General features: G+C 41.1%; 13 protein-coding genes across 13 annotated transcripts; 5 read left to right on the plus strand and 8 right to left on the minus strand.

Moving 5' to 3' along the window:
* Positions 1-416: 416 nt before the first annotated feature.
* On the plus strand, positions 417-2,471 carry NEMIN01_1864 (uncharacterized protein; the record flags this gene model as incomplete). The annotated part of the gene is made up of 1 exon (XM_051477806.1): positions 417-2,471. The coding sequence occupies one exon, from the start codon at positions 417-419 to the stop codon at positions 2,469-2,471; it is 2,055 nt and encodes a 684-aa protein (XP_051333766.1).
* Positions 2,472-2,578: 107 nt separating this feature from the next.
* NEMIN01_1865 (transcription elongation factor SPT4) lies at positions 2,579-2,923 on the minus strand (the record flags this gene model as incomplete). Its single annotated transcript, XM_051477807.1, has 1 exon — positions 2,579-2,923. The coding sequence occupies one exon, from the start codon at positions 2,921-2,923 to the stop codon at positions 2,579-2,581; it is 345 nt and encodes a 114-aa protein (XP_051333767.1).
* A 441-nt stretch (positions 2,924-3,364) lies between these two features.
* On the plus strand, positions 3,365-4,900 carry NEMIN01_1866 (uncharacterized protein; the record flags this gene model as incomplete). Its single annotated transcript, XM_051477808.1, has 1 exon — positions 3,365-4,900. The coding sequence occupies one exon, from the start codon at positions 3,365-3,367 to the stop codon at positions 4,898-4,900; it is 1,536 nt and encodes a 511-aa protein (XP_051333768.1).
* An 84-nt stretch (positions 4,901-4,984) lies between these two features.
* NEMIN01_1867 (uncharacterized protein) lies at positions 4,985-6,097 on the minus strand (the record flags this gene model as incomplete). Its single annotated transcript, XM_051477809.1, has 1 exon — positions 4,985-6,097. One exon carries the CDS (start codon positions 6,095-6,097, stop codon positions 4,985-4,987), a length of 1,113 nt encoding a protein of 370 aa, XP_051333769.1.
* Positions 6,098-6,148: 51 nt separating this feature from the next.
* NEMIN01_1868 (uncharacterized protein) lies at positions 6,149-6,481 on the minus strand (the record flags this gene model as incomplete). Its single annotated transcript, XM_051477810.1, has 1 exon — positions 6,149-6,481. One exon carries the CDS (start codon positions 6,479-6,481, stop codon positions 6,149-6,151), a length of 333 nt encoding a protein of 110 aa, XP_051333770.1.
* A 131-nt stretch (positions 6,482-6,612) lies between these two features.
* NEMIN01_1869 (uncharacterized protein) lies at positions 6,613-8,190 on the minus strand (the record flags this gene model as incomplete). The annotated part of the gene is made up of 1 exon (XM_051477811.1): positions 6,613-8,190. One exon carries the CDS (start codon positions 8,188-8,190, stop codon positions 6,613-6,615), a length of 1,578 nt encoding a protein of 525 aa, XP_051333771.1.
* An 811-nt stretch (positions 8,191-9,001) lies between these two features.
* Positions 9,002-9,754, minus strand: NEMIN01_1870 (transcription initiation factor TFIID subunit 7; the record flags this gene model as incomplete). The annotated part of the gene is made up of 1 exon (XM_051477812.1): positions 9,002-9,754. One exon carries the CDS (start codon positions 9,752-9,754, stop codon positions 9,002-9,004), a length of 753 nt encoding a protein of 250 aa, XP_051333772.1.
* A 156-nt stretch (positions 9,755-9,910) lies between these two features.
* Positions 9,911-11,134, minus strand: NEMIN01_1871 (uncharacterized protein; the record flags this gene model as incomplete). Its single annotated transcript, XM_051477813.1, has 1 exon — positions 9,911-11,134. The coding sequence occupies one exon, from the start codon at positions 11,132-11,134 to the stop codon at positions 9,911-9,913; it is 1,224 nt and encodes a 407-aa protein (XP_051333773.1).
* Positions 11,135-11,633: 499 nt separating this feature from the next.
* NEMIN01_1872 (uncharacterized protein) lies at positions 11,634-12,311 on the plus strand (the record flags this gene model as incomplete). Its single annotated transcript, XM_051477814.1, has 1 exon — positions 11,634-12,311. The coding sequence occupies one exon, from the start codon at positions 11,634-11,636 to the stop codon at positions 12,309-12,311; it is 678 nt and encodes a 225-aa protein (XP_051333774.1).
* Positions 12,312-12,531: 220 nt separating this feature from the next.
* On the plus strand, positions 12,532-14,847 carry NEMIN01_1873 (uncharacterized protein; the record flags this gene model as incomplete). The annotated part of the gene is made up of 1 exon (XM_051477815.1): positions 12,532-14,847. The coding sequence occupies one exon, from the start codon at positions 12,532-12,534 to the stop codon at positions 14,845-14,847; it is 2,316 nt and encodes a 771-aa protein (XP_051333775.1).
* A 246-nt stretch (positions 14,848-15,093) lies between these two features.
* NEMIN01_1874 (U3 small nucleolar RNA-associated protein 13) lies at positions 15,094-17,217 on the plus strand (the record flags this gene model as incomplete). Its single annotated transcript, XM_051477816.1, has 1 exon — positions 15,094-17,217. One exon carries the CDS (start codon positions 15,094-15,096, stop codon positions 17,215-17,217), a length of 2,124 nt encoding a protein of 707 aa, XP_051333776.1.
* Positions 17,218-17,335: 118 nt separating this feature from the next.
* NEMIN01_1861 (uncharacterized protein) lies at positions 17,336-17,503 on the minus strand (the record flags this gene model as incomplete). The annotated part of the gene is made up of 1 exon (XM_051477803.1): positions 17,336-17,503. One exon carries the CDS (start codon positions 17,501-17,503, stop codon positions 17,336-17,338), a length of 168 nt encoding a protein of 55 aa, XP_051333763.1.
* Positions 17,504-17,886: 383 nt separating this feature from the next.
* NEMIN01_1875 (uncharacterized protein) lies at positions 17,887-18,201 on the minus strand (the record flags this gene model as incomplete). The annotated part of the gene is made up of 1 exon (XM_051477817.1): positions 17,887-18,201. The coding sequence occupies one exon, from the start codon at positions 18,199-18,201 to the stop codon at positions 17,887-17,889; it is 315 nt and encodes a 104-aa protein (XP_051333777.1).
* Positions 18,202-18,236: the final 35 nt, after the last annotated feature.

Consider the following 18,236-nt stretch of genomic DNA (forward strand, 5'->3'; position numbering starts at 1 on the left):
GAAGAATTTCATAAGAAAATGGAGAAGCAGTATGGAGATAAACAAAACGATGCAGATACAGTTGTAAATAATGAATAAAGTAGTTAAATATCACCAAAAATTTAACCAAACAGATGCATACAAAGCAGACACTAAAGAAACTGGGTCAACAATGAAAATATTTAAAGTGGGTTCAATAAATCATTAAGCGTTCTTTAAATGGTTTAAATTTGATATATCAGCTATGCACAGTATATGATCACTAGAGAGATATTTAACCAAGCTTTCTATTGGTCTTTAAGACAGTTGGCTAACCCTTTATTTCCAGCGAATAAATTCAGCTGAATAGAGTAAATAGCCACTTACACGGCATTGGTTAATATTCCTACAATTCTATAGGGCATTTTTTATATAAATAACGGACTGATTTGCAGCTAATGACTGAGCAAGCACCAAGACGAAAAAAAAGTGTGTGGAGAATTATATTCGAAGTAATCATGTTTATTGTTGTACTATTTTGCATATACGTATTCTATAAAAGTAAATATGATACATATAACCTGTACTCAAGTGCATATGTAAGAACAACACCATCATATACAGCAGCAGAAGCTGAAGCAACCAAAAAACGTGTACTTAATTATCTAAACACTATGTATGGCAATGGAGCAACAGACACATATAATCCACACAAGGATAGACCAACAGCAAGAGATACATCAGCATATACACCAACATATAGTCCAACATATACGCCAGTATATACAGCAACATCAGCATATACACCAACATATGGAGATAGTGATGCACATTCTAGCCAAGAAGAAACTCCAGTGATTGAGAATAGCCGAACAGAAACTCCAGCCACTATGGTGAATGAAGGAGATAGACTTTATTGGTCTTCAGTATTTCCTAGTTGGCCAGCTATTGAGTTTATTCAGAATAATGGAGCAGCGGAAGGTCTACAGGCCCAACCAAACACTCCTCCTCCACCATATTCAACTTTGCCACCGGTAGTACTAGTGCCTGAGAACACTGCAGATACTACAGACTCTCCTCCTCCATATAATTTAGACGATCTGGCTATTACTGGCTCGAATCATGAAGATGAAGCAGAGGATGAGGATAGGAAGAAAGAAATAGAAAAAGAGAATGAGGAGGAAAAAGTAGAAAAAAAAGGAGTGAAAGAAGAAAAACTTATCGACATTAGCACATGTGAAAAAGAAAAGCTCGTTGATGTTAGCACCTATGAGAAAGAGCAAGAGGAAAGGGATACGATTGATCTCACAACCTACGAGATAAAGAAAGGAAAACAGCAGAAAAAAGGAGATATGATTGATCTTACCACTTACGAGATACTTCAGAAGAACAAGCAAGATGAAGTGATAGAAGCAGAAAAAGAAGAAGAAGAGAAAATAAAGCAAGAGAGAAAGCAAGATAAAGTAGATCTGATTGATTTTACAAGCTGCGAGATAGGTCAGGAGAACAAGCAAGATAGAGTAGTTGAGGAAGCCACACAAAGTAAAGAATCAGAGCAAGAAAAAGTAAAAGAGAAAATAGCAGAAGAAGACACACAAGAGGAAGTAGATCTGATTGACCTCAACAGTTATGGTACAAAGAAAGAAGTCACAAAAAATAAAGAATCAGAGCAAGAAGAAGTAAAAGAGAAAATAGAAGAATCAGCAGAAGAAGTAGATCTGATTGATCTTAAAAGCTATGGTGCAAAGCACGAAGACACACAAAATAAAGAAGCAGAGCAAGAAAAAGTAAAAGTAGCAGAAGGAGCAGAAGAAGTAGATCTGATTGATCTTAAAAGCTATGGTGCAAAGCACGAAGATACACAAGAGGAAGTAAACCTGATTGATCTCAACAGTTATGGTACAAAACAAGAAGTCACACAAGAGGAAGTAAAAGAAGAAGGAGAAAAAGAAGACACACATAAAGAAGCAGAAGAAGAAATAAATCTCATTGATCTTGAAAGCTACAATACAAAGCACGAAGACACACAAAAAGAAGTAGCAGAGACTTTTAGAGCACCTGATCAAATAGAAAATGACAGAACAAGCAAAAGTCCTTCAACAGATAGTATTACCTCTTCTTTCGTTGTTTTAGATAGTTCCCAGAAATCAATGACTGATAGCCAACTTGATGATGGCTTACATAACGGAACACAAACACAAACAGATGGAAATACTGGGCAATCAGGATTATTTGAGCAAGTTTTTAGAACATATCCTGTTGATAGCAACAATCATTTAACAAACAGTGTTAACTCTTCTTTCGTTGTTTTAGATAATTCCCGGAAATCAATGATTGATAGCCAACTTGATAATGGCTTACATAACGGAACACAAACACAAACACAAACAGATGAAAATGAAAATAGTAGCCAAGCAAAATCATTTGAGAAGATAGCCGATGATGTAGCTACTGCTGAAAATGCTGCTGTGCACCCTGCATCAGTAACAGAAAAGGATTGGATCTTGTATTGATAAATATCAGTGAAAATTTAAATAAATTTTTATCCTTTTGAATATTACCAGTGTAAGGGAAGATAGTTCCTTGGGATTAGATCTTAAGTTCTTTATTGATGTGTTATTTATATGGTAAACGACTTGTTGCGGGGGTGGTATGTACGGCCTGCTCTTTCTAGGGCCAAAATCTTACTTTCTGGCAGCTCGCCTTCCATTGTTATTGCATACAGCCCGGGGACATATCCGTCCATGTGCTGCCATTTGCCAACCCAGGAGGCTTTTCCGTTGTACATCCCTATAACGCCAAAGTATCTGTCTGTTGTGCAGTCTAAAATATTGTCTGTACTGTCTTTTAAGTTCAGAACAGAGCAGTTGGGGCATCCCTCGTCCTTGAACTGGTTCTGGGCCATGATAAGAGAGCAGCCGAGACATGCTCTGAGTCTTTTGGTAATTGACGGAGGCAGACTCATAAATAATGGCACAAAGAAAAATAATAAAAATATATGCGAACTGTGGGAGAATGAAAAAGTCTAGCTGTACTTCTGTTTTATTTTAAATTATATTCAAGTAGCCGTTAGAAAGTCATATGAATAAGTGGTAAGGAGTAAGTCAGCAGAGAAACAGTCTGATCATGTGAATAAAATGGATGTAGATCATTGCAGTTCGCTATATTTCAGTAGACTCTGCTGCTGTATCTTAGAATATCTGCGAGCAATTTAAACGTTTTGACTTTTGCTGGCAGAGCAACGAGAACGCTTTCTTTGACCTGCTACAATAGATTGTCTACAGTGCCATTGGCTAGCTGCTGAGTGTAGTAAGTGTGGCTAGCTGTAGATATTAATGAATTAGTTAATTAATACTGCTAGACATTTATTTTTATATCAAAAAAATTTAAATTACTTGCAAAAAGAATGATGGATATGGATGAAGCTTTGAGTATTCCACAGAGAATCACAGATATAGTAGAGATAGAGTTTGACGTAGATGCGATAGTTAGGAACGTTCAAGAAGTACTGGCAAAAAAAGACAGCTCTGCTGATTATGTGCAGCAAATGAAAAGACTAGATCATATTTTTAATAGCGCTATAAAAGTTCAATCGGAAATAGGCATGGGTGTGAGTATAAATATGATGAAGTCTTTCATAAAACATTCTCTGTTCTATTTGATCACAGGCCAAAATAACGAAAAGGTCCAAAAGATAGCAGATAAGCTGTTGTATAGCCGTAAAGGCGACGAAATTGATGAAAACGAGATCAGAGAGCAATTCACTGACCCACAGTCATCTGATAATGAGCCAACGCTCAAGTCTATCCTATCAAAGGAAATAAATGATCTGTGCAAAACAATACAAAAGAAAGGGGGCAATGTCAAGGACTATCTGCTCTTTAGAATACGGCTGCTAGATCAGCATTTGCACTTCTCCAAAGCCTTTTCTAAGGACTGGCTGAGCATTGACGATATAGTGAAAAAATACGACGCAGAAAACATTCTGAACGCTGAAAAGATATACACCTTAAAAGAAATGCAGACTTTGACACAGAATAGCATCCACAACTTCTTGGAGTATGGGCTTGCCTATGTCTACAGGCATGATGACATAGAAAAGATAGATGATGCCATAAAAGTGCACACAGAGACAGCAAATGAAATACAGGTGCTAATAGATGTCTACAACTTCCCCTCTGACATCCTAAACTTGCTCAAGTCGATCATAAAGAGCAAAGATGTGATACAGCAGGAGATACTTATATTAGAGAAATACATGATTCTTGTGGGTATGTTCTTTTCCGAGATAAAGGATCTGGTGGAGAATAAGCATAAACTAACCAATGTGACGCTGCTCAATATGGCTATAGCCATGCCAAACAAATATGTGTACACCGCGCACATTATATTCTTAAGCCAGGAAATAGCATCGGTTTCTGATAAAATAGAGAAGAGGAGAAGCGAAATAAAAAGCTCAAATGCTGAAAACGAAAAAGACGTAGAAGCTGTGGACACTGAAGAAGACGAACAGGTTAAAACACTGCAGAGAGAAAAAACCGAGCTCGAAAATGACCTTAAGAGGATAGAGAAGTACAACAGAATGATGCTCGATCTTATAAAAGACATAGAGAATGCAAACCCTTTATTCTCTGACGACCAGAAAATCTATCTGCTGAAAAACATGAAAGAGTACGAAAAATCACTTCGTTTTTCAACCAACATCCAAGTAGCAGCAGAAGAAATCTTTAATAGGAAGAAGGAAGAGGAGGCTCCTCCTGCCCCCAAAGAAATGAGCAAGAAAAACAAGCTCATTCTTCTTATATTTGGATACATCGTTCTCTGGATAGTTGCATATGCAATCATTAGCAACCCAAAGATACTGCAGGATTTAGTGGACTTATTTACAAAGCCAATCCAGATGGTCTCAAGAGCAGTTAACACCTATATTCTTAAGAACTAAGTTGTTTGGTCTAAAGACTCAATAAAGTCGATAAATTTTATTTAAGTTTTCATTAGTGTTTCAAATGTATACAACAATTTCTCTCTAGCTTAATATCCTCTGCTTCTGAACTGCATTTATCACGTTTACTACAGCACACACCGTTACAAATATAGAAATGACTGAAACAGCAACGCATTTGTTCTTGTTCTGGCTGATGCGGTCTTTCAATGCCAAATACTGTGTAGATAACCTATCTGTTATATTTTCATTTTTGTCTTTCTTTGTCGTTCTATCAGCATCCTCTTCGTCTTCAGACATTTCTATGATAAATCTGTCTTTAGAGCTTCTCGCCGTCTGTTTTCTATTTATATTCCTGTACTTTCTTATCTTGTTTATAAAATCTTCTATTTCATCCATTGAACTGTACTGTATTTTGGGTATAGCCATCATTAAGCTGTTTAATAGATCCAAATTATTTCTCTTAAGCTGTTCATTTGTCTCTAGTTGTGGTTCTGTATTCTCCTTTATTCTACCACTATCTGCTGCTCTTATTTCTTGCTCTGCTCTTACTCTTCTTCTTCTGATCTTTTTGCTTGGTATCTCATCTTCCTCTGTCTCTTCATTCTCTAGATTAGCAACAGCTGTATCTTTTTTATTTTCATGCGGCAATCTACCTCTTCTGTCTTCTCCCTTCTTTTCTATCTCTTTTTTTCTTGCTGCTTCTTCTTCTGTTTCTGTTTCTGTTTCCAGTTTTATCTTTATCTCATTCAGTATTCTTTTCAATTTTTTTCTGTCTCCACTCCGAATACTCTTCATTAGCCTAATGAACAGACAGATCATCTCATCTGCCAGAGCACTTTTCAGAGGATCCGTTCTCATCAGATCAATGCAGTCAAACACTCCATTCCAAACATCATTCATCTCTTTTATCTTCAAGGCAGAGTTGCGCAGGAGGAAAAGAGTCTCCTGCTGCTCGCTCGAAAAAAGTTTCTTTGTCTTCTTGTCCTTGTGTGTACATTTGCCTTCAAAAATCCTGAATACTTCACTTTTTAGGCCGAACAGATCCCCCACTGCCTCGTCCAGGCCCTTCATACTTCTGCCGTCATCGCATGGCTCTTTCATATCTGAAATATCTGCATAAGTGGATCTGCCATCTAGCACTGAGCATATGTCCTCAATGTAGTAGCACAGCGCGCTGTCACACAGAGAGAACATGGCGTACTGCACTCTTTTCTTATAGTGCTCAGCAACCTCCTTAAAGTACTGCTATCTTTCGCTGCATTCCAGCTCCACGGCGTTACTAAGATAGAACGAAACATCTCTGGAGCAGTCGTAGCTGAGAACAGACTGCGTCTGCGCCTCGAAGGAAGACACGTCTCTGTGTGCTATTGCATGCAGCACAGCTCTGCTCGCTGCTATGTACAGAAGACTCTTTCTACCATCTGGTGATATGCTGCTGTCTGCCATCTTTATAGCTTCAACTACTGCATCGTGCAACAAGAGCATTGTGTCTATGTTAGGGTGCTGCTCTTTCTGTCTTTCCATGCTTTTATTCAGAGTGTTCAGGTCTATCTCCACGTAGATCATTTTTTCCTCCATGTAATAATGTAAAAATAATTCCAAATAGAAACACCACTGATTCTGATCCTGGCCGGCTGAAAAACATCACACTCGTAGTAGAGAACAGTGCATGAATAGTGCTCAATTGGTAAAATAGATTTATTATCTCGTTATATAAAGAAAGCCACTATGAGGAGCACTCCTCCTACTCCCATCACCCTCACCATTAAGCTGCCTGCGCTAGTCTTTGTAACTGCCTCATTAGGCTCTGCTGCTTTGCTAATGGAGGCAATAGGTATCTGTAGTACATCTCCCTCCACCTTCTCTGTTCCCTTCTTCACGTCAGTAATCCGCTTCTCCTTCACGTCAGCTGCCTGCTTCACATTCACCTGCACAGACTTGCTCTCCTTCTCCTTCTTTTCAAGCGCATCTGAGACATTTGCGGCAATAGAAGCAGCAAGAGTCTCTGCAGAGGCCGAAGAGTCTTCCGATGCTTCCTTCGAGAATTCGTGCTCAGATTCCAGCATGCAGAGCAGCTCATTGTTCCCAGGGGTTCTGTTTCTTCCACTCCATCTCCTCTTGCTTCTTCTGCTTCCTTCCTTATTGATGGATCTGAAGCCAGTCGCTGCATCGTAGTCACTATACCGATATCCGTACAGCTCCATCAGTGAGATAATAGACTTCACATTGTCTACACTGTGCCCGTACTTGTCCCTCAGCACTATTACTACACTGTCAGTGGACGCATCGTACTGCGTCTTCAGTGCTTCTTCCAGTGGCTCCAGTATGTTTGGACTCGCATAGTCCATCGTATCGTATGTTGGCTCACATACTACCACACCCCTGCTCATGCAGTGTCGGATGTCATCTGAATAGTATCCTTCTCTAGGCAGTCTCGCCGTGTGCGGCATCCATCCTATTAGGCTTTCATAGCGATCAACGTACTTATCAATAATACTATGAGACATTTCAGCCGTCATTTCTGTAAGTGTTGAGTCGCTGCGTATGGAGAGGCCTATCAGATGGCCATCTTTCAGTATCTGCGTAAGAGTGGGCACTGCTTCTCGGGTTATCTTGAACGGGTCTAGATAGAACCCGCACTTTCTGTTGTATTTCTTGAGTATCCTCAGCAGTCTGGGCGTATTGGCTGCAGGGCCTTCGTCAAAAGTAAGACAGAACATACCAGGCTTACGCACGCCCTTACTAACCAGCCTGCTCTTTTCGACTGTCTCCCTCACTCTCACTGCCTCACTCAGCACTTCTCCCAGAGCATCAGGATCAGAGTCCATCAGAGCTTCATTTACCGCATTATTCAGCTTAGTAGTATTGCTCTCCTCCTGGGCCATAAGAATGCCCTCGTTAAAGCACGGATACTCTCCATTTGCAAAGGGCTGCTGGTACAGCGCACTAGTGTCCACATTTACTACAGGTACACTTGCGTATCCGGGTAGAGGGTCGCATGTTTCGAATGAGTCTAGAAGATGATTGCTGTTCCTTCCTATAGTAAACTCATTATTAGCTCGGTTTCTGCTGGTGAAGTCAAAGTTATAAACGGCATCATTAGAGAAGACATCAGTGGGGTCTACTATCCCAGGCAGAGAAGAGAGCCTGCTCGTGTGTCCCACGCCTCCTGCCTCAGCAATTAGACGAGACTGCTGCTCAAGGGCGACTGGATCCTCAACTGCACTGAAATAGCTGGCATGTGCTAGCCTAAATATCTGTATTAGAACACTTGACAAATAACGCATGAGAAGTAAAACAAAAGGGCTTATATAGGTATAGCCCTTCCTTATTGGGTAATGTCACACGGACTGCCCAGTATAGACATTACCGCATTCGGAGTATATTATACATTGAAAAAGGAAAAACAGAATCACTAAAAGCATATATACAAGTGAAAAATAAAAATAAAAAGTCTGCAGCTGGAGAGGAGCAATAATAAATGGGCGGAATTCTATTCATACTTTATACACAAGGGTAAATACATAGTTAGAAGAGCACACTTAATAGTTCTTATATCATCATACCATTGCTTTACAGGTATACTCTTCAAGGATTTCTGTGATTGCACACTAACAGTGCATCTACTTATGCATTAGTATGGTATCTTCGTGCAGGTAAGTATTTGTGCAATAGAAAGTTCTCAAATAAGTTCAAGTTTGTTAATGGGTATTTATTGTTCTTTCTCCTTCCTGATGTACCATAAAGTCCGCTCCTTTATTTATGCATCCGAAGTGATATGGATTTAGTACCATCGCATATTACTTTGCTTATTTTATCTTATTATTTAATATCGTCTTGTTTAATGTGTTTTAGTTGTGTTTGTACTATCTCAAAGTGCTGTGGTTTTCATGCTTGGAGTTTGTATGTGGTATAGCTAGTGTATCATAATAAAAATAAAACAGTTCATATGTACTGTGCGTTTATTGCATTCTCTGTGAAGGTATCTTGCTAAGCTGTCTTTTGCACAAATATACTCCTACTGCATACTTATCTAAGCGCTAACAAACTGCATCAACTTCTACTCTACATTGCTACATTAAGTATTAGTATGCTAGCCTATCCCGTCTTATCTGTCAGCTTTCTTATTTCTTCTTCAATCTCTTCTTTCTCCTGCATTAGCTGCTGTATGTTCTCTTGGAATCGCTTCTTCAATATTGGGTTGGATATTTTGTTGATCTGTTCTTTCTTTTCCTCTATCTTTGCCAGTATCTCTTTCAGATGGCTCTCTTTTTCTTTCAGCTCCTCTGGCGCTGCTTCCTGGTACTCTATGCTGTTCTGTGTGTTCTTCTCGCTTTCCAGGAGGTTCAGCTCTATCTCTGCTGCCAGTGACGACACGTCTTCCTCTGACTCGCTTCCGCTCTTGTTTATCAGCTGCACATCTATCCGTATGGCTTCCTTGTCTTTCTGCAGAAGACTGCTCACTGCCTTCTCTATTTCCTCGATTATTGGGGCTTTTGTCAGCCTCTTTCTGAACCGCCTTGTCTTTACGTACTTCATCGGAGGCGTTATGCCCGAAAGCGATGCTTCTTCTGCTGTCTCCTGTGCCTTTGAGGCATCGTCTGAGAACACGAATATCTTTGATATGTCTGCTATTTTGATGAACTGCCGGTTGTCAAGCGTCTTATGCGACTCTATTATGCACGGCAGGTCTGCTATGTATCCCGTGTACGTTTTGTTCTCGTAGGTAAGTATTCCTTCTTTTGCTGATATCATTTTTATCGATAGTTTGTTAATCACCCCGTTCTTTACATCGTTGTTCACTTTCTCTCGAATGCTTTCTGGCGTTCGTATGATGAACTGGTCCTCCATAAATAATTTACAAAAAGCAATCCGAATAAAAAAGTAGACATTGGCAGACACTAAACTGCAAAAATGGGCTGACAATCCAATGCACAAAAGCGCTATGAATAGGAGTACACACCGTAGTGTGAAGAGATGGCAGCAGTGCAGACTGAAAAGAGACACTCACTCTTCCTCCCACTCTTCTCCTATCCACGTGAACCCTGGCACTGTTGTTCTGTAGCTCTCATCGTCTATGCTGTCGTCTACTTCTGTTTCTTTTTCTTTCTTTTCTATTTCTACCTCCACTTTGTACTCTTTGTTCTGTATTTTACTCCAATCCACCTCTGCTATCCATCTGTGTCTGAGTATTTCATCGTACTTTATTCTTTTGCTTGGTTTTTTGTCTGTTAGCTTGTTTATCAGGTCTATTACGTCTCTGTTCATTCCTGTGCTGGGGTACTCTATCTCTTCATACAATATTCTATCTTTCAAGTCTTCTTCTTTTTCTTCTTCTTTCTCCTCTCCTATTACCCGATACGGAGTGTGCCCAACTATCATCTCATACAGCAGTATGCCCAGGGCATAGTAGTCATATGTTGCATCGTATCTGTCGTTTCGAATTATCTCGGGCGGCATGTACTCCAGTGTTCCGCAGTACGTATTTCTGTCCTCTGACTCGATTGAAATGTCTAGGTCACAGAGAAGAATGTGGTTGTTGTAGTCGATCAGAATGTTCTCAGGCTTTATGTCTCTGTAGATGATGTTGTTGGAGTGGAGATGGTTTATGATCAGCAGCAGCTCGCAGAAATATATCCGGGCCACATACTCAGAGAGCGGGCTTTCCAGAAGAACAGTGAACAGATCGTATTTGTAGTACGGGAATATAAGGAAGAGCTCTGAGGGAGACTGGAACGAGACCAGAAGAGGTATGAGAAAAGGCGATTTTTTCAGTTTTACCAGAAGATTCTTCTCGTTGATGGGCTTGCTTTTCTGTTTTGTCTTTTTAAACACTTTGCAGGCGTAGAGCCTGTTCGACCGGTTGTACCTCACTAAGTACACCTTTGATGTTCCCTTTCCTATCAGCTTTATGCGCGTGAAGTCGTCTGGGTGTATTTTTATTTTGTTTTTTGTGGTTTTTATTTCTACTGTGGCTCTGTCCACCTCTATCGTTTTGTTTCCTATTTCGTACGGGACTGAGTTTATTTGGATTGTGTCTGTGCTGCTGAATATGTCATATGTTGTTTTTGTCGTCTTTATGTCCAGCACGGTTTCTATGGTGTTGTACTCGATGCTTACAGAGTTGTTGCGAGGGATCTTTAGCAAAGAGACTTCGATCAGGCCAATTGATGCAGGGTCTTGTTTCCCGGGCAGTTTCAAGTACTTCGTAAGCGAAGAGAGCAGTGCCATCTGAAAAATAAAAATACAAATTATTATTAATAGGAAATGAGCCGCAGACATTGCACAGTTTTGCACACACTTGCAGACATCTTCTGTTTTTACTGGCTAAATACGGTGGCAGCAGAGGGTTTTTGCAATCTCTGCTGTCTCTTCTTTTCTGTTTTACTCCTCATCTGAAAAGTGTTGAGAGTGTGCATAGCCTATCTGCACTCCAAATGGCACAATCTTGTTTTTCTTCTTGAGTAAAAACTGCTGGATTTTGTTTTGTCTTATGCTCTGTCAGAGACCAGAGGATGGCAAGGCTCTTTCTAGCCAGGGTTGCTCTATGCTTGATTATTCCATAAAATTTATTTATGAATTTTAAAGTCTAAGTAATTTGCAAATGTAAACGTACACTATTTATTATTTCTCAGGACCTGCGGCATCACTTACTGAACAAAAATAAACAATCAGAGAACTTTCAGGCTCTCTCTTTTAATTAATCGTGTATATAGGACAAAGTTTGTTTATGCTTCCCATGGAGAGAGAAAATACTTGCAGAGCAGACTCTACCGCACACACCAGAGAATATTCGCTAAACACAGAAAAGAATGAAATTTCAGGTTCCAGCGGCTCTGCGACAAGCAGCAGTGCCAACACTCAGACAAACTCTAGCTACGAAGAGCAGCACAGCCCAATGAAAAACTGCATGCGCACAACGCGTCTTAATTCGTACAAGTCCATCATTGAAGACACAGATGACGATGGATACAGAGGATTTGGAGCATACGCCGATCCCATCGAGCTGCTCCAGCGCCCAACAGTTGACTACAGCGACGGAAACCCGCAGGAAAAACACGATCGGTCTCGGATGATCGGTTTGACTTTTAAAAAGGCTCTGAGCTCAGTTCATGTGTGTGACTCGATGCAGAATGGATCTAGCTGCAGCCAGGGCACAGTATATCCAGACACCAGTCCTCTTTATTTTGTCTATGATGGTAAAAACCAGGCAGAAGAGCACGATGAAAAAAGAAAAAGCTGCATAGATGGAAAAAACAGAATCGCATCCAAAAAGATGCAGAAAGCGCTAAAATCTTTCCTTGTAGATGATCTTGTATATATCCTAGCGACTGTCTCCACTGCCTTTGTATTCTTCATCCTATTTACTGTTTGCTGTCACAAATCACAAGTATCTGTAAACGAGTAGATCTACTGTTTATTTGCAATAATAAAAATCCATCTAGTAAGATAGCGGTCTCTCTATTTCAATCTTTGTCCTGTCTTCCACTGCAGAGCGCGCTGCTGCACTCGTTTATCCTCTTTATTTGGCTGGGTTAGCTCTGCAAAATTTGTTGCAGCTTGGCATTTTGCTTTTCTGTGTGCGCTAAGACCGACTATTTTAATATTTTCTGAAATATTTTTTTACAATGGATTGTAATATTCTAAACCTCGGCCGAATAATCGGCTCATTAAAAAAGCAAGTAAACCAGCAAGACCAAGATATGCTGCTGCCCTATCTGGAAACCGAGCAAAGAACAAATATGGTTTTCCAAATGATAAAAGAAGAAGACTCTCTGGGAAGATTCTACTGTCTAATTCTCCTGGAGAAAAGCCTCAACAGGCCCAGAACAGAAGACGAGCTGGTGTGTTTTTTGGATAACATCCAGTATCTGATCAGCTCGATCCACTTTTCAAGCAGCTTGGAGATATCAAAGATATCGTCGCTATACTCGAAAGCTGCTCTGTTTTACTGGCCCATCCGAATGCCGGCGTTCATCAGCACAATAAACTCTCTCATCGTCACGAGGAGCAACCTCTGTCTGCCTGTGCTGAAGAACTTTATGCAGCTCATCAGCGACTCTCTGGACATAACGGAGGAAAGAAGGTACGAGCTGAAAAAGTCAGTTGGAAAAATAGAAAACGACATTCTTGTAGCCCTGTACCAGCACGGAGACAGGGTTGAGCTTCTCGAAGTTCTTCTGCTGATGAACAGGATAGAAATACTGAACGAAAACATCGTAGTTTCTTTTTTCAAGAACGTAGACACAAGCGATGTTAAAACAGTGAATGCCCTTTCCACGTTCATCAACAACCTGAACATAAGCGGAAACAGCAACGTGTTCTACACTATTCTGCTGTACCTGTACTCAGCCAGCAGCATAGACAGCATCTCGTTCATCAGCAACAACATAAACATCGTTGACAACACAAGCAAGGAAATAGTCGGCCTGGTCTACAAAATAATAACGAATGCGATTGTGCACATGGACAAGCTAGACACCCTGGACATAGACACTCTTCTAAAGGTCTACCTCAAGCTAGCTAAAAACTACTCCAAGTACTTTGGCAAGGACGTGTCCGCACTGGTTCCCATTTCATACGATGTTTTTTTCATGAGCATAATCAGTACTGTTAGCAGAATAGACAGCGCAGAGGAAGAGTTTAAGAGCATACAGGACAGCGCCATAGGCATACTATCTACAGTGTCTGCAGTGATGGTTGATGACAACACAGACATGTTCAGAAAATACTACACCTCAATTCCCCTCCTACTGAGCGAAGCGATCATTAAAAACATGCGGTATCCCGTTTACACCGGGAATCCCTACCTGGACTTAAAACAAAGCGTGCTTTTTAAAGACTTTGCAGAGATAGGAAGAAACATAGGAAAGCTCGAGCTGAAAACAAGCAAAGAGTGCGCAACTGTCAGAGAAAGCGTAGAGCTTCTGGTGGAGCAGGGAGTGATCAGAGAAGAAGAAGGCGTTGACCTGTACAAGAGATGTCTCGCTGTGAACAACTACTACGCCATCGAGCTCGCTGTGTCGATTGGAGTCATTCTGAACAGAGACGATCTGGTGCTGGGGGCAGTGCAGGACTTCAAAGGAAAGGGCGTGGTTGCCTTTATAAGCATCATAGAGAAGTGCAACAGGCTCGTGTTCAAGCTTTTCCCGCAGTTCAAGAGCCACATACTGAACAAAAACGACGAAATGATCAACGAAATAGATGCAGTGTGCAGGCTGCTGGATATGGAGACAGACAGAGTAAAGGAAGGGAACAACAAGTACAAAGTAGATGCCCTGGAGGTTGTTGGAAGAGAGATACTTGAGAAGATTTTCATGCGGATAGAGTGCGGCGTGCTGATGGAAATAAGAAAGATGACAAAGCTTTTCCCGTATTTGAAAGAGAGAATACACGAAGTGTTCTTGCAGAAGGTGTGGCTGCGCATGAAAAGCGAGCTGGAGAGACAGCGGACAACCGACGACTTTGGAGGCAGTGCGGCAATACAGAACATCATCGGAAGTGTGGCCGGCGAGTGTAGAACAGCAGAAGAGGCGCAGATACTCTATGAAATAGTTGAAAGCGAAGAGTACAGTTCTCGGGGCGTGCTTTTGGGCGTGAAAGGAGTCTTGGAGGGAAGCAGAGAAAGCGAGTACTACGTGCAGGTGCTGAGTGCAATGATAAGTGTGCTAGTGAGCGTGTATGTAAGCCACTCTGATGAAAACACAAGAGCATCGATTGTGGGAATAATAATAGAAAAAGAAGAAAGAGTGCGGGCAATGGAGGGCGTGTACCAGATCGATCTAAGCGAAGTGTACGGCGCAAAAGAGAAAAGAGCCGTGATGAAGAAAGTGCTGAGGCGGATAGAGGGCATGAACGAAAAACAAGGAGCACTTCTGAAGAAGCCCAAGAAAAAAGAGGGCGAAGAAGATAGATGGAACGAAATAACAACGCCTTTTATGTAAGAGCAAAAAGAGAAAGTGAACAATCTTTATTGCCATAGAGCAAAAGTATACGAGTTTATTAGTTGATATTTTTGCAGATGGGATATTCTACTCAATTTACCACTTTGTTGACTGGCGAGTGCGCAACTGTGCACTATCACTGCTGTGTGCTGTTCTTCTGGAGGCCTTCTGCCCAATAAATGGCTAAACTGAAGCCCAAAAGCAGTTGGAAGAATAAATAAAATATTTTCATTTTGCACATTTTTAATGGAAGCCATACAAGAGACTCTGAGAATAGAGCCAATATTCAACACACTCGGGGCGTGTCTTATAAACAGCAGAGTGTACACGGGGTACAACAGCACTCTTTTTGGAACAAACATCCACACAAGCAAGATAGAAGTGTCAAAAGAGGTGGAGAGTGAAATAGTTAAAATATTTGCAGTATACGATAGAGTGCTAGTGTCAACTGTCACAGGGCATGTGTATCTATACAGCACGGAAGAGAACACTCTGGAGAGCATAATGAAAAATACGATCGTAAAAACAGCTGACGTAAACGGAAACATTCTTGTGATTGGTGATGCAGAGGGATCGGTCATAGGAATGGACATCAGCACACACGAGATAATAATGAGGAAAAAAATAGATGGGATGGCAGTGGCAGTGAAGAGCGTGGAGATGAGAACTGCAAAAAAGATGTACAAAATGAGCAGCCATCTCGTCGTTGCGGGAGATGCTCTGGGGACAGTGACCATTTTTGACATTAACGGGAATGTTATCTATAAGGAGAAAAATGCACACTCAGGCCACGTGACATTCATATGCGAAATAGACGGAGTGGTGGTGACAGCAGGAATGGACGGTCTGCTGGTGCAGCACAGGATAGGAGAGGAGGCTCTTATCAAAGAGGTGGGAGAGTCTGTTCTGTCAGGAACAGTTTACAACGACTCCATAGTGCTGGCTGTTGAAGGGTCTCTATTATTTTTATCTCTAGATCTGAAGAAAATCTCAAAAACTCCAGTAGATATACCAAATATAGTAAACATTGGAATGGTGCAGGATGTGTGTCTTATCACCACAGAAGAGAGCGATATTGTCTTGGGCAGTGTGCTAGATGGCCGTCTGCTGCTTGACAAAATAATCGTTGGAAACAACGATGAAATAACAGACATGCTAATAATAGACAACACTGTGATAGTAGGGACTAACAGCAGATACATTAGAAGTATGCGCACAAACAGATGGCATGAGAGCGATGGAATGGAGACATACGCATGCAGTGGCAGCCTGATCAAAGCACAGAACGAAGAGTGCATTCTCAGTATGTGCGGGAACGGGAAGGTGTTCTACACAGGAAGTAAAGATGGGTACATAAGCAAGTATGAAGTGAGAGCTGAATCTGTGCACAGCACAGTGGAGCTGGTGGAGACAGTAAAAATAGAAGAGGCAATAACAGTCATGTGCGCACACCAAGACATTCTTATAACCGGCACAGAAGGAGGGATTGTGCACGGATGGAAAATATCAGAGAAGCTATCGCTTGTATTCACATCAGCCGTTAGCAGCTCAGAAATAACAGGCATAGTTGTGCAGAATAAAAAGATACACTGCACAAGCAAAGACAAAGAGATCAAAATCATTACTATATCAGGAAATAAAGACAGTGTAATAAGCGGACACAAGAAGGGAATATGGTCCCTATCCACGTACAAAGAAGTACTTCTCACGGGCTCAACAGATAAAACCGCCAGAATATGGAAGAGCGACACAAACAGTGTGCTGCAGCACAACGCATCGGTGGTCAAGACTCTTCTCACAGAAAGAGCCGTAACTGCAACATCGGACGGAGTGGTGAGAATATGGAATGTCGCGAACTACAAAGAGCTAGCAGCGCACAGAGTAACAGAGATGAAAGACGAGAGAATATGGGCCATGAAACAGTACAGAGAGAACGAGTACATTGTGAGCGCAGGCCCTCGCATTGTCGTCCTGAAAGACAACACATGGGAGCTTGAAAAAAAGAAAGAGGAGACACAAAAAGAAGAGTATATTTCAAAACAAAAAGCCTCCATATTTATGAAAAAGGGAGACTTTGTGAGCGCAGCAGTTGAGTACTACAGGCTTGGCCTAGAAAGAGAGCTGAAGAGCGCAATGCGAAAGATAGAGGTGGCAGACACAATATCTCCATTTATGGAGGTGATAATGCTGGAGCCCGCAAAGTTTATAAAATCAGTGAGCAAATGGGCCAGATCTCCGCAGCTGTTTACAATTGCGCAGAGAATACTTAGAGATGCGCTCAGCAGAGAATGGACACTGCCCAGAAAAGACGCAGAAGATCTTTCAAAAACCCTCCAGAGAACGGCAGAGACATTCAACAGTGCGTACTGATAAATACAATAAAACATAAAATCATCATAGAATCTTCCCTCCTTGTAGCTGTATAGTGCTGTACTACCTCTTTATTTGTATTTTTATTATAGTTGGTGGAGTGCATAGAGCTGTCTGCTCAGTCTTCAAACTTGATTGATTTAACCGTTGTGTCTATTTTTCCAAGCTTGACCATTCCTTTCTTGAGCTTCTTTTTTTCTCTGTTGAAGTTCTTTCCTTTGTGCGTCTTTAGATGGCCGCCAGACCGTTTTGAGTGTGTGAGAAGCTCTTGCTGGGCGCGCGCCATTTATTATTTCAGAATTTTCACTTAAATTTTATGCAAATACCAAGCGAAAAATAAGCAAAAATAGAATAAAAATAGCTATGCCTCTACGCACTGCACTACCATCCACTAAACAGATGCAAAAAGCAGATCTGCTCTTTACCTATTTTTGTTTCTGCTCTATCAACTTTCTATCACGTCTTTATTTGAGACAAGATTCGATTATGTACAATCTTGCTTTCATTTTCTCATCACAGAGACTTATATTCTATCTTAACTGCATGTAACACCTACCCACCACACGAAATATACCATCAATGAGCACAGATACGCAAATCAGATTGAATCTGTCCATCCATTGCAGGATGCATCCACACTGCCAACTTTTGTTTGCTCTATCTGTTTTTCTATAGCACGTCTGCAGAAACAGTGCAATGCTTGCACTCTGCCGTGTCTGCACCCACCACAATGTTTTTGCACTTTTTGCAAATGCTGAAGCCAGCAGGAAGGGAGTTCAGGCAGTGCGAGCATGCAGCGTACGGTGGATACTTTTTTATTTCCAAAACTTCAATAAAAAACAGAACGAGCCACGTGGAGTTGCGCCTAGCGACTATTTTGCTTATGTTTTTGCACATGCCGCAGAGAATTACCTCGTTCTCTCCTTCCACGCTTTTTCTGCTCTTTCGGTTTATCGTCTTCGTAAATATATCTGCAATTGGCATAGTTTTTATTTGTTTAGTATTGTAAATATATTTTT

Source organism: Nematocida minor (genome assembly GCF_024244105.1).
Source record: "Nematocida minor strain JUm1510 chromosome Unknown 7905, whole genome shotgun sequence".
NCBI lineage: Eukaryota > Fungi > Microsporidia > Nematocida > Nematocida minor.